The following is a 14,843-nucleotide window of genomic DNA, read 5'->3' on the forward strand; positions in this document are numbered from 1 at the left end:
CTGCTTGAGTCCCTATAGAGCTTTCTTCAGTATGCACACGAGTGTGCCTCTCATGAGTCTCGAAGTCCTGTTACTGTTTCCTTGAGCATCTTGAGTGCTCCATGGTGTAGATGTCCCATTCTCCTATGCCATAACTCATTCAAATCCTTCCCATTGCTATTGTCATTGTCTATCAGTGCCATTGGAGGGTCGAGTTGCAACCTATACAATCTGTTGCTTCAAACTCCAATTTGTCTTACCTTCTAGCAACTTGAGTGTTTAATAAACACTCTCTTCTCTACGAAGTGGATATCATATCCCTTATCCTGTAACTGGGATATTGAAATCAAGTTCGTAGCCAATCCTGGCACATGTAGTACATCTGTAGCATTGGTGTTTGTTCCTACCTCACTGGAGTACACTTGGTTCTGTTTCCCATCGTAATCTGGAAGTCCATCTGCTCCTTCTTGTAGCTAGAGAAAAATTCTCTTAACCCTTGTCATATGAGTTGACGCTCCACTGTCTATATACTAGACACCATGTGAAGCTAAGCCTGATAAGCAAGAAAATTCATCCTCCAATTTGGAAGACAATTCTGAAGCTCCCTGGATATCAAATCGATCCATGGCCATATTGTGTGCTATTCCTCTTCCCCTGCCGATGCTAATTTTGCTTCTGCAACCTACAACAAAACCCTTTGCGTCCAACCAGGAATTTGCTCAGCGAAAAACTGAGTTGCTGCAACTCCCTCTGCCTGCTGGAATCATTGATCTGGGAGTTTCAAATCTTTTCTGCCTCGTGCATTGAAAAATCAAATTTCCCCAACCAACTCAGCTTCCCTGGTAATGAACTGCACTGCCTCAAGAATTTCGGCCCACTGCTCCTTTTGAGCAGCGAAATTCTTTCCTTTGCTTCTGAGCCTCTGGCTGATCACTTGCGCTCTGATACCATGTGAAAATTTCATTACAACAATTGGAAATTATTCTCCTAATTGTAAATTAATTTATGCAGTTTATTTGCTATGACAAGCAATGAATAAAATCATAACTGCAACCTTCACCATAAAAATACTGCGGAAAATAAAATATTGGAAACGAAGAAATTCTAGCACACACATAAGAATTTTGACACAGTTATTTTTGGACAATTGACATCGGAAAAACCTAAAGTGGGAATAAATGGTGCAACAGATTAGGGTTTTATTATTATTTTTCAGCAACAATTCTGAGTACAATAATTTAGATGCCCTACTGGTGATCTAATCTGAGGAAAATACTGGCAAAATTATTGTGATATTTTTCTCTCACCCCACAGCTAATTTCTACCACCGAAGTTTCCTCCCTGGCCACACGCTGAGCCTTCTGCATCACCCTCTGTGTAGTGCTTGCGCAAAATCTCTGGGGATTTCGGCCTTCCTCTCACTGCCTCTTCTCGGGACCGGAATATTTCCTCTTGGAATGTTGCTACCCTCTTCTATCACCTGCTACTCACCCTCTGGCTCTATCCTCTCTGCTGAATCTTTGCCATTGAGAAAATCGAACTGCCTGGGAAATTGAGTATCTGCACTGGTGTATCCTCCATCACCACATCGATCCCTTCTTATATCTTGCAAATCCTGAAGTATGTATTGCAAATTTGAATTTCACCTGTAACCCAAAATTCAAAACTTAGAAATCTCCTCTAGTATATTGAATTCAACTCCGATACCATGTAGATTTTCCTGTAGATTCACAAGCTCATGCAATTTACTAAAGCACAAGACAAGAATCTACTTCTACTTTCAACCAAAGGAAGGCAATAGATCGATGAAAACAATATGAACAAGAAGAAGATAAATTAATGGCGCATAACACAATACATTTTTTTGGGGAAAGCCACTACTCAAAACCCCGCCTATTTGTATTGGATTAATTAGAAATATGAGTGAAGATACAAAGCTTGTTCTCACAAGAACAATTCCGCACAAGTATGCTCAACTCTCTACCTCACAAGCCTGTTATTAGCCAACACTTAGCCAATTTCCATTGCCTTCCAAGCCCCTATTTCCTTGCGCAATTCCTAGGATGAATAGCCCGTATTTAAAGGGAATTCATGCTTCCAAAATTGTGCAATCCTAATTAGGTCCTCTTCCTGATTGCATGCATGATATTTACAACTCAGTAAATCATACAACTGATAGTACACTATCCCTGCACTCTAGTTTCAACTGGGTCTTTCAGAACTGACATGCATGAGTTTTTGATGAGTGAATCTTCAGTTATGTGGAGTAGCACTTGTTGATGCACCAGTGCACTAACTGACTGCTAATCCTCTACTAGTTCAACAAATAGTTAGAACTAGTTTAACTGACTATAACTCAGTGAACTGAGTTATCTAATTACAGCTCAATTTAAATTCATATTGGACCCCTAAAATTTAGGGAGAACACTTACATGACTTCCAAAAGACTTCCAACTCAAAATTCCTAAGCTAATTAAGTTAATTAAACTTATAGAGTTCAGGCTTCTGTGATCCATATCAAGATTGTGAGAGATTTTTCAGCGAAAATCACATGGAGTATCATTTGAGAGATTAAACTTAATTAACTATTTACAAGTTGATATGAGAATAGAATTTGATTTTAATTCACAGTCTAATTCAAGGACAAATTAAACTGGAATTTCTTGTTGCCATTTCTCAACATGCAACACTTCTTTACGCTTTCTTCTCTTTTTATATGAATCTCCTCTCTGCGGCTACGCCACTTTGATTGCTTATGCTATGTGACTCTGATTGCTCCATGCATTTTTTATTGAACTAGATCGTTGATCCATTATGTTGATCAACGATCAATTAAAACTACCCCACTATAAATGGATTCTCAACCTTGTTTGCATTCTCGCACTCCGCATCTAAAACTTCTCCCTCCTGTGCTTTGACTACACCTGCAACACTAACTTCACTAGAAACAATATCTTATACACGGTTTCAATTCTACGCAGCGATAAAGGATTCACACTGTTTTTTCACACTCGAATTGAGTGACTAATTTCATTAATACTCACACAATCTGTACATAATCATTGCATATGAGGCCTTTTAGCCCTCCAACCTAATTTACAATATAATTGGCCCTTATTTTCTTATGGCCATACTTGGTCGTGGCTCTGCCTATCCTCTCAATTATCCTAATAGTCCTCCTTCTACATACATTTGTCTTCAGTTTCAATAATTATAAGAAAGAGGATTCTGAACTACAATTAGTTTAGATCCATAAAATCCTCAACAAACCCCTATTATAGGATCCTCTAGATCCACTTACCCTCTAAGAGATTTAACTAACTCTAAAATCTCTTTAACTCACTCAACATTCTCGAGATCTCTCCTTAGAAGTAGATCTGATTACAATATTCACAATTTCTCTTATTTTCTTTAAAAACATAGAAAATACAAATAATTAAACAACTACACTCAATTAGGAACCAACTCCCTTGGCAAATGAAAGAGCTTCTAGAGCTTTCTCACATTTCCTTAATTAATTACTATTAGTAGTTTTCCTAAGTTAGACTTAGGAAAAATAACTTAGGAAAAATTTAAATGATCGCTAATTAACTTAATTAAGGTGTTTTGCAAGCTTATCTCACGAAACCTTTTATGGATTTTGAAGATCTCGTGTTCCTTAGTCTCTAAGACACAAATTGAGACTAGAACACTTGTTTCGTGCTACAAAAACTAACATTTTCATCCCAAGAACATGGAGCAGAAACTTGTTTTGAAAAGAAACCAACAACCTGCAATTGATGAAATCGTGTCTTTTGTTGAGGGTAACAATGGAAATGAACCAAAAATTGATTGCTGCAATAGACTCGTTTTATGTCTATCTTCCATAGGGAAACAATGGAAAAGGATGTCAAATTTTTATGATGAAGAATGGGAATTATATGATGAAGCCCTAAAATTTTTGAAGGCACTATTGAGGTGAATGGTACCAAAAGTTTGGACCATCGAGAGAATAAGTTGGCCACTGAAATGGAGAAGTTGGAGATGTTGATGAAGGAGGTACCAAAGAAATGCAACAATGGAGAAGAGGGAGTAGTTAGCTACAACATCTGGTTGACTGTAGGAGACTTTATCAATAAAGCAAGTGGGTAACGACAACATAAGATTCGGAAGTTTGGAGGATTTGAATGAACAATAGTAACAAAACAACATTGATGGATGAATGTACAATAGCACACCAAAGTCTGGGACCGAGAAGACAACAACAAAACAATTTGGACAAACCTGTGAACATCAACAACATAAGCGTTTGGATCTATGAGGACTACAATAGTTGTAGCACATGACTTGGAGGTCATGAATTTTTTTGACTTAGGGAGTCTAATTCAGGAGCATCAACCCAAGGTAACTCAATTTTGTCTAGACCTTGAGGGGGTCATGAAATTTCCCAAAGTGGAAGATGTTTCCCTCCAATGTCAATTGTAAAATTAGGCAAACTAATGTAATTACAAGTGCCCTAGTTCTAGAGGAATTTGGTTTTTTAGGTTGTTTGATGAGTTGGTGTTTTGGGCCAAGTGGTCCTTCATAAATTAAAAAAGTGTCAGATTTGGATGTTAATAGTTTGGGACAGGTGCCCAACTTAGCTTTATTATGTTGAGATATTTTCTAGCCCAATAGGAAGATACATATGTCTGTACAGTTTGAGCTAGACAGGGGGTCTTAATGGACTAGGAGTAGACAGGGGGAATAGAGAGAAAGGGAATCCTCTCGAGAATAGAGAAAAAAAGTAGCCTAAAGGAGGCATCTTGAGGAGAAATAAGAGAGTTCCTGTAACATAGGATAGCAGGCCAAAATAGGAAGAGTGAGATGGCTTGATAGAGAGGTACGAACTATAAACAAGTTAGAGGGCAGAGTATGCCCATTGTTTGTAATCAATTTTTGTCTCTGTGTATAATGTCGACTAATGATAAAATGTGCTTGTTTGTTTTGATGGATGTCCTTATCTGTAAGAGGAAATGTATGTCTCTGTATTAGGCAGTGAATGGTTTGCGTGCTTATGCAAAAGGAATTGTATGCTATTGAGTGAATCTTGTTGTCTACTTTTTTCATCTCAAAATCGATACCTGGACATCTAACTCTATGACATCCCAGTGCATGTGTTGTGTGCTCTATGTGTGTAACTAAGACTGCAGTGGCTATAACAGTGCGTTATAGGTGATATTGTCAGGTGGGTGCCAAGTTCCCTTCGTTGCTTGCATAGTTAAGTCATACTCTGTATTTGAGTCATTCCCATCCGGCTTGGCAAAGGCAAGTGTAGCTAGTATTTTTCAACAGACCTTGAATATCAGAATTATTTCAAAAGTGGGTCTTGTTACCCACCACCTGTGGGTAGTATGCATAGGAGAAAAAAATCACCTAGATAGTCCTCAACCAGCAGCTAGTAGCCCCTTGCAGCCACTAGATAGCTTGATGTGCCACTAACTCTGCCACCTGAGCCAGCCATGTGGTTCCTCGCCCATCTGTTATGATCATATGTTTGAAGGTGGGCCTCCTGACCCCTAAGGTATGGCTTTTCATTGGTATAGTTGAGTAATTTTGTTTACTTATCGTGGACACTTTTGGGAATGAATTGCTAGGGGGATTTTGCAGAAAGAGTGGGCTAGGTTTGTACTCTTGTCTCCTTTGTGCGATTCAGTAGTTAGCTTTGTATCTAGTCCCATGGGATCTCCTTTACTGGCCATTAGCTTTAGGGCTGGCGCTACATGGGAAATCACGATTTTGGTTGCATGGTCCCGCTTCCTGACACCATAAAAATCACTCCCCGCCACTCATTTTAACCCTGTTACCTCCCAAACTAGCCGGGGTCGTAGGAGGTGATCCAATAGAGCAACTACTAGGTCGAGGGAAACAATGGAGCGATAGCCCACTGTCACCTCAGCTAAGGCTCCCTGCTCTTTACAGACTTTCACCAATGGGAGGAGTCTTGGTATGTGAGGAATCACTAGAATATATATAGTCAATGATAAGATAAGGAAGTGACTCATAAGCCTATTCGCAAGAGAGACTCAATTAAATGGGTTGCTTGCTTTAGAAGCAAGGTGATGGGCTTTCTAGGAAGGGCTCGGAGGGCTTTTGAGGATAGGGTTGGGAGTATGCTTTGTTAAGGAAGCCTTAGTCTCAAAGGCCTTATGAATGCTTGGCTTCTAAGTGATCTTTGTGGAATTGGAGTCAAAAAGTTGCGGAACCACAAAGGGCCAAGTGGACCCGAAATAGGTTAGGATATGGAGTTGATCAATCAAGGATGTACTTGACCTAATTAGCGAAAGGAAGGGGATCAAAGAAATAATCTTCTTTTGATGATTTGATGCTATGATCCCATTGAGGTCACTAGCCAATGGGAAACCAAGGCCAAGAATTGATCTTCGAGCTAGGGCTTATGAATGCTTGGCTTCTAAGTGATCTTTGTGGAATTGGAGTCAACAAGTTGCAGAACCATAAAGGGCCAAGTGGACTAGAAATAGGTTAGGATATGGAGTTGATCAATCAAGGATGTACTTGACCTAATTAGCGAAAGGAAGGGGATCAAAGAAATAATCTTCTTTTGATGATTAGATGCTATGATCCCATTGAGGTCACTAGCCAATGGGAAACCAAGGCCAAGAATTGATCTTCGAGCTAGGGCTTGAAATATATATAAGATCCCACTGTCGGAATTTCGTGAAATTTTGAGGGCTTCTTGAGGACACACCGACATAGTTGTGTGAAAGAGATTGAATTATTTTGATTGCTAAATCATGAGAAAAGTGATGCCCTAGGTGACATATGGAGGCCAAACCTAGAAAAAGAGGGGAAGGTGAGAGAAATTGGGAAGATGGAGTCAAGATGAAATTTGTGATTTAGAGGAACTACACCGAATCAAGGAGCCTTCTAGACAACTTCGCATGGCAATTAGTGCATGGGAGCAACTACTCGAAGAATTTATACTTCAATTTGGAATAATTGACGACTTATCAAGATGTGTTCAATAGAAACAATCTCTAGGAACATTCAGCCTTTCACACATGATACATGAGATGACGCAACACTGCGAAAGACTAAATTTCCACAATTTCGCATAATAAAAGCAGTAAATTTCAGATCTAGTATAGCGAAAATCTGTTAAAATTGGCAACTAGGGCCAAACTCCATGTGGTCATCTTATTTATGGTAGCTGATATTTTTCTTGGATCCTTCTCATCGAGAGGTGTAGGATTGATCTAAAGATCATTCGATTCCGATAAGTATTTATGAAGATATGAATTTATTTTGATTATGGACAAATTGTCAAGTCGGCCAGCAACTTATGTAGGCTCAGAAGCCCAACAGACATGTCTATTCAACCTCTACGTTTTAGTATAAATAGAAGAGGACTTGAAGTCATTTGTCACACACACACACACTCTTGTGATCACTTCATCTTGTTTTGGGTTTGATGAAGATGAGAGCTAGAGGGAGTGCCCTAGGGTATACGCTGCTCTAGATAACATGCCCTAGATCTAAATGCAGTCATGGGAGAATAAGCTCTATGTTGCTCAAAAAAAACGGAAGAAGCCGGAAAATCTAGAACTGCCGGAAAAGCCGGAACTGTCGGAAAAGCCGGAAAAGCCGGAACTGTCGGAAAAGCCGGAACTATCGGAAAAGCCAGAACTATCGGAAAAGCCAGAACTACCAGAAGTCGGAACTGTCGAAAAAGCCGGAGCTGCCAGAAAGTCGGAACTGTCAGAAAAGCCGGAACTGCTGGAAAAGCCGGAACTGCTGGAAAAGTCGGAAGTGTTAGAACTGCCGGAATTGCCGGAACTGCTGGAGCATCTGCCTTCGAAGGAGGGCAGCATGCAAAGGATAACTAACTAACATTGGGACAGTTGTATGGTACTTAGCAGCAAATACACCAAGCATGCAATGTTACAGCTAGCATGCAAGGGACAGCTAGCATGCAAAAACAAGCATGCTAAGGACAACAAGCAAGCTAGGGACAACAAGCAAGCAAGGTGCAGCCAACACATAGGTCAGTATGGCAACATGGTGCAGCAAATTCCCATCGTGATCCCCTCTCTCGAATCAAGATTACGAATCTTTCAGAACAACCATCACGAATTTTATGACCCAATCGTTGAATAGTTGGAACAATCTTACTTGGCGAGTCATGTTGCAGGTAACAAGCTTCAGTCCTTCCTCGCTCTCACTAAGAAACTTGGTGCAGAACAACACACACTCGCAAGAGGCCTCCGAGGTTTGTTGAAAAACGGTAGTCACAGAAGAGTTAAGCATGTGTGTTGGGTGGTTGTAACTTGTGACACATTCTTTCACCCACAGGCAAGACCTTCTCTCTTGTGTGCAAGTTTTTCAAGTTTTTTCATTTTCTATTGCACACTATATTTTATCTGTTCTAATCGCTTGTGTCTTTGAGACTGCAGGTCGGGACGCCTATGGTGACTTCATTGGAAATTTCATTTCACGTAACTTTGACCGTTTAATGTAGGAGTAGGAGTAGCGTTTGCTTTTTCACTTGTCTTTGCTTTCTAGTTTGCATGATTGTTTCCTTGCTGACTTGGTTGCTTTGCTTGCTTCTTGTTGTTTTCACTTTGTTTACTTTACTTACTATTTTTGTTTAAGTTTGTTTTGTTTGCTTGGTATATTACTATTTTTGTTTCCAGAAATAAGTGCTGCCAACTACTACGTTTTGGCTTTTGAATAGAGTATGTGGCTGATATTTGAGGAGACTTGTGACATTGTAGCACTTGGCTAGTCTTGTGTTCGTCTTCTCTGTGCTTGGTTATAACCTTCGGCCGATGAAGTCTTAATGGAAAATACGAACTGTCTGCAAGGGAAGTTTTGGTCCAACCATGAACTTATGTCCACACTGGGAAGCCCCATGCCTATGCTCAACCTTCTGCTCTGTGTGTTCAAGCTCATCCAACTAGTAGAAACGGAGAAGGGGAAAATCTAAATGAGCAAACCTATGTCAAAGGTCTTACATGCTTCTCTGAAGGAACAACCTCTCCTGCTCTCAATAAGTCGGGGTCCCTCTTCCGCCCCAAAAATAAATAAGTACCTACGCACAGTCCTTTTGAAAAATACAAAGGCGAAAGAAGAGAAAGGCTTCCTGTGCAGAGAGGTGAAGCATGCAACTCCACGGGGGTACTGTCTAGGCTCGCTGGCAGTGGAGCAATGTGTGTGTTCCTGCATGACTCCGCCGGGTTACTGTCCAGGTTTGCTAGCAGCAGAGCAACACCAGAGATGAAAACTTATACTTCGAAAATCTTCAACTCGCGAGCTAAGCTACCCTTCACGAATTCGAAACACTGAGATCAAGTTGAACTTTTTATTGTGTTTGACTGAGTTGTCAAAGGGTGGACCATGTATGTCCATGGGGTAAGTGGGGAAGCTGAAGTAACCACACAACGATTCAATACTCCCTGAAAGACCAAGGCCCTATGCTAGCAATGAACTGAAACAGAGAAGTTGGAGTTATACTATTGTGTCGCCAAGTGTTGTAGCGGCTACAACCACCCTCCAAAATTTTGGCCTGCACGCAATTTTGGAGCCTGCCTTGAGAGTTTCACTTGATGACTGCACACACTCAGGTTGTGTGAATCCTTGCACCTGCCTTGATTGTTCATTTCATTGAAGTTTTTGCATGCTGGTGTCTAAGTCTTGCTTGCGACCATGTTCTGGTTATGCTCAAAGTCTTCACTTCGTATGTTCTTGTTGTGTTCGCTATGAAAGCATCTGTCACACTCACACACGGAGTCACGTTCACTGTCGCGCAAGCGTCGTCTCGATCAATGAACGGTCAACCGCGAGTGTCGTGCTTGTCACTTACATCGTCGGTCAGTCATGTTGAACATGCGTGTCTGGATGGTTTGAGTTGTTTCGTCGTCGAGTCACGAGAGTGTGTGTTTGCATGATCACCTATGCATCTTTCGATTGTTCACACACTTAGTCATTTTTGCTGAAGTTCTGATGACCAGACTCCCCTCTGACAGCCGGACCATCACCCCGCCATCGACTCGATCGACTGTCAACCAGAACAACGTAGAAGCATCAAGCAAGTCTTTTCAAGTTGCACTGCTCGCAAGCAATTCAATCCACTTTCATACTGACCACCCAGACAGTCGGACCTGACAGTCACCCCGCGACTGACTCCCCTCAAAAATTACGCAGAGGCCACTGACCTTACTCGCTCAGCTGACTGAGGAAATTGCGTAGATAGGCCAGACAAACACCAAGTGCCCGTCCCTGTCTTCCTCAGAAAATTGCGCAGTTTTCCCAGTCAGTCATCCCAGCAGTCGACTGGCTGCTCGTCCAAGAAATTGCGCAGTTTTCATGAGTAGGGCTTCTACTGCCCAGCAGCCCGCTCAACTGAGAAATTGCGCAGAGATGATCAGCAAGCCGACCTCCTAGCCTTAGTGCAATTTCCTCTACCAGCAACAGACTGCCAGTTCCCTCGAGGAATTGCTTAGTGCAATTTCCTCTACTAGCAACAGACTGCCAGTTCCCTCGAGGAATTGCGCAGTTTTTGTTGCGAGTGACCCAACAGCCAACTGCCAGTTCCCTCTGGGAATTACACAGTTTTGGCTGCCAGTGACCCCAGCAGCTAACTATGAGTTCCCTCTGGGAATTGCGCAGTTTTCACTGCCAGTGACCCCAGCAGCCAACTGCCAGTTCCCTCTAGGAATTGCGCAATTTTGGCTGCTAGGCTCCTGGGTAATTCCTCCCAAAAACTATGCAATCTTTGCCTGCTGACCCTCCTTGCAGCTCGACCTGTTCCTCCAGAAAATTGCGCAAATTTGGCCTTCCAGCCCTTACTTCCTGCTTGTTCCGGAAACTGCGTAGATCCTACCTACCTTGCCTTCCCGCAACCCGGACTGTCCCTCCCAAAATTTGTGCAATTTTGCTTTCTAGCCAAGCCAGACTTCGCAGACAGTCACTGTTGACTTGGATTGCCCATCTTCATCACTCAGTGACTCTTACACAGTTTTCATCAGTAGTGCCCAGAGCCATCATCCCGCTTCACAACCTTGCTGCCTCTCCCGGTCACCTGCATTTGAAATGGTCATGTGTCATGGTAGACTAGGAGGTTTTGGATTTGATGTCGTCTCGTCATGAGTGACTGCAGGTATAGTACACTAACAAACATTGCAAGACGATGAATGGGATGAATGAAGGGAGCACATGCAGAAGGACAGGTTCACCAACGGACGAACGAACGATGCATGCAAAGAGATGTGCTCGCGAATAGATGATCATGTAAAGATATTTTTGCGGACAGATGGACGAGCAAACATGCAAGATGTGCTCACGAACGGACGAACGAACGAACATGCACCTTTTGCAAATAGATGAGCTTGTCAAGCCTTCCAACATGCAAGCAAGGAGCAACATTCCTAAGCATCATTGAGCGAACCAAAGACCATCGAAGACTTTGCGCACTTTGCCATGCGGAGGTGAAGCTGTGATACACCATGAAGACATCCATCACCTAGCAGCACTATAGCTCGACATGCACTCTAGTAGCAGCATGAATGTACTAGCACTGTCATGTCGAGTCATGTCGCTCACATCTCCACTATGGGCTATGTTGTCAATCAATGTAATGTAACGTGGAAGTCCAAGAGACCCACTTGGTGTACAAAGAGTTATGTAAAGTCGAAAATTCATGGAAGTCAAGCAGTCATGAGGGTAGTCGAACAGCCACAAGGGTCAGTTTTTACCCTTTGCTATACATACCCCCTCATTTGTACATGCAAAGGACTTTTTCACCTCAACTCCTCCCACATAGCCAAGAGAGTCTGTAATCTTTCCTTTGAGGAGTAAGTAGTGGCTCCAACGCCTCTCACACGGGGTTAGTGATGTATGGTGTAACGATGTGTCTTGGAACTTTCGCTTAATTCAGAAGCCTACTACCAGGCCAACACGTTTTCACACATGTATTGTAATTGTTGTAAGACTAATCTTTAACACTTGTGATGCATGTTGCTTTAACCTGTGTTCTACATTTGAACTATTTCACTTGTTGTAATGCATAATTTGTTAATGGGAATGTGTTGTATATGTTGTTAACGCTGTGTCTCCCATGTAGACTACTCACCCGGACATCAGAGAAACTTTTCACATGGAACTTGCTATAAACTACCGTTGCACTCATGTGGACTAATCCACTGAGTGTTATACGTGTTATCTTCCCTTGTGTGTTGTGACTGCTGCATCCATGTGGACTACTCCGCCAGAAACTGTGTATGTCCTGTTGTGTTGTGTGTTCCTAGCAGTGTTGGAACTGTTCCCAATCGACTTGGAACTGACTCTCACTCTCTCCCTCGATAGTGAAAGAACCATTGACACAAGCGACACTTACACTCACCAAGCACGTGAACCTCACTTCTCGAAGACAAAGCAAACCACTCTCCGGTACTGACAAGGAAGAGTTGAGGCAAATCCTTAAGATAATGGAAACCGGGCCATCGTACTGGATGGGATTCCCACACCAAACGGTGTGAGGTCTAGTTGGGACTTCATACCGGGGTGATCCCGTAATGTTGGTAGATCCAGCGCCGTCAACACAAGTGTGTGCACAATAGATGCCTTTTGAGTGTTTCAAATACTAGTGGCAAGTGCTCTCGATACTCTAATGTATTGTTACTAGAGATCATAATATCATCCAATAACCCAATGTATGCTCATTGCTTGCAATACCCCTGTCATTGGTAGCATGAAAGTAGTTGGCATTTTAGCCAATCCAAAGGTCATTAACAACAAGTGCAAAATGTCTTTGTTCTTGAATGTAATCTTCAAATCCTTGCCCACTTTGATCTTAATCTGGTGACATCTGCTCTTCAAGTCTGTCTCAATGAAATATCTAGCACCACTCAAACTATTTAATCAAGGGAACCTGTGCCTAATTTTGATTTTATCCAGTTCTCTAGAGTTTGTATACAGCCTTTGCTGCCCATCCATCTTTTGTGTAATCAATGCTGGCACGACACCCAAGCTGAGATCCTTCCTGATCAAGCCCTTTAATAGCAATTCTCCTAGATGTCGATTCAACTTAGTGCCTTCCTACAGAATCATTCTATGTGGTGCTTCATTCAGCTATGCAGTGCCTGGAGTCAAGCCAATCTTATATGCAATCTTTTTTATTTTATTCAGTGATCAAGAGATCCTGTACCTAGTTGTGATTTTATTCAGTTCTCTAGAGTTTGTACACAGCCTCTACTGCCTATCCTTCTTTGGTGTTATCACTGCTGGTAGCACAGACAGGTTCATACCCTTGATTAAACCCTTCAATAGCGACTGACCTACATGCCAATTCAACTTACCACTTTCCCACATTCATCCCATGGGGTGCTTGGAGTCAAGCCAATCTTATGTGCAATCTTTTCCTTCGGTGGCAATCAATTTGGTATGACATTGCACAGTATGCGGCTAGACTCCTCTAATAGCTGCTTCACTTCTGCAGGTGTCTCTTTCTCCTTAGTGTGCTCTGCTATCTCATCGTGCTGTGTCACTTTCTTTGGAAAAATTGCATAACGCTATTTGCTGTCCTCCATTTCTCACAAGAAATTTTCTGCTTAATGAAAGTATGGTGCTATGTTTTGGTTTTGGTACTAATGCTGGTACTGTATCCATGATCAGTACATCTGCACGCAATAATCATAATATTTAATGATATCATTTATATCATATATAGAATTTTTTAGACTCAATGATTGATATATGTGATTGCAATGGATTTTGGAAGGGTAGAAGAAGCAGAGGGAGAGATAATAAAAACTGAGATCAGGAAAGTACTGTCTAAGGCAAAAGCTGCTGGGTTGTTGCGGTTGGTGTTTCATGATGCAGGCACTTTCAATATGGCCAAGAACACAGGTTTTTTTTTTCAATCTGTGAGACTGCAAAGAATCTCACCTTAAAAATTAAATTGACAATGTTAATTTATAGCCACTTAACTTTTGTCCTTGCTTGACTGTTATTAACAACAAACTTTTGTCTCTTTTCCTGTCTTTCTCTGTCTCATCTTCCTAGCATGTGTAGTTTTATTCTGGAATCAAAATTTCCTGTTGAGAGTAGTTGCAGAATGGTGCTTTTAAGCCTTTCAAATGTTTAGTTCAACCACTTATGTATTGAGTTAGTAGCCGTATACTATTTTGTATGGACAGATCGTGTGCTTTAAAAGTAATTGTAATTTATTATTGGAGAGATAGTCGTTGAGCTTTGGCCAACAGGCTGTTTTAGAATCTATCCTGTTGGCCAGCATGGCAGGTATGACACTGACAGCCTCAGTAAACGACCTGGGAAATGAGAAACAGATTCGTTTGGTCCTTTGCATCAAGGCTCTGCAAGCCATGGATTTCTATTGTTATACTTTCTTTAAACTCTAATCGTCATGATAAATCACAGTAGATTTACAGTGTTGCCCTTGGCACTAAAATAGCATTAAAACTTTATTTCTTGATTTCTCACTATACATGCAATATAATATTGTGTCTGTGACCTCTTTTGAATCAAGACTAATTCTCCTGGAAACTATGGACACAAATTCTTCTGTTGATGTAAATGATAGGACTGGAAAGAAGATGAAAGCCATTCTTATAGAATTAGCCCACACCATAAAATAATAGATACTTTGCCAAATCCTTATTTCATTTACTGTGAATTATTTCTCTCTTTAGGATTTTGTTGCCTCTGGTTTAAAAGAAAAAAGAAAAAACACAAAAGATAGCAATGTACTTTGGTTGTGATGACCTCAACAAGGTAAAGAAACTGTACTGGTTCATTTTTTGGCATTGATCTATAGTTGAAGAATGCAATGAGATTTTATGACTTTGCCAATAGCAACTAGATTTGTC

The 14,843-nt window shown here is 41.3% G+C and overlaps 1 protein-coding gene across 1 annotated transcript in view; it reads left to right on the plus strand.

Moving 5' to 3' along the window:
- Positions 1–14,843, plus strand: part of APX6 (ascorbate peroxidase 6) — a 320,621-nt gene that overhangs the window by 75,718 nt on the left and 230,060 nt on the right. Inside the window, exon 3 of the mRNA XM_089378865.1 lies at positions 13,736–13,863. Within this exon, the coding sequence (XP_089234991.1) occupies positions 13,736–13,863 (128 nt within the window). The remainder of the gene's footprint in view (positions 1–13,735; positions 13,864–14,843) is intronic.

The sequence above is a fragment of the Pinus tabuliformis genome, chromosome J (genome assembly GCF_031772625.1).
Source record: "Pinus tabuliformis cultivar Carrire ecotype Pingquan chromosome J, CPIR1, whole genome shotgun sequence".
Lineage (NCBI taxonomy): Eukaryota > Viridiplantae > Streptophyta > Pinopsida > Pinales > Pinaceae > Pinus > Pinus tabuliformis.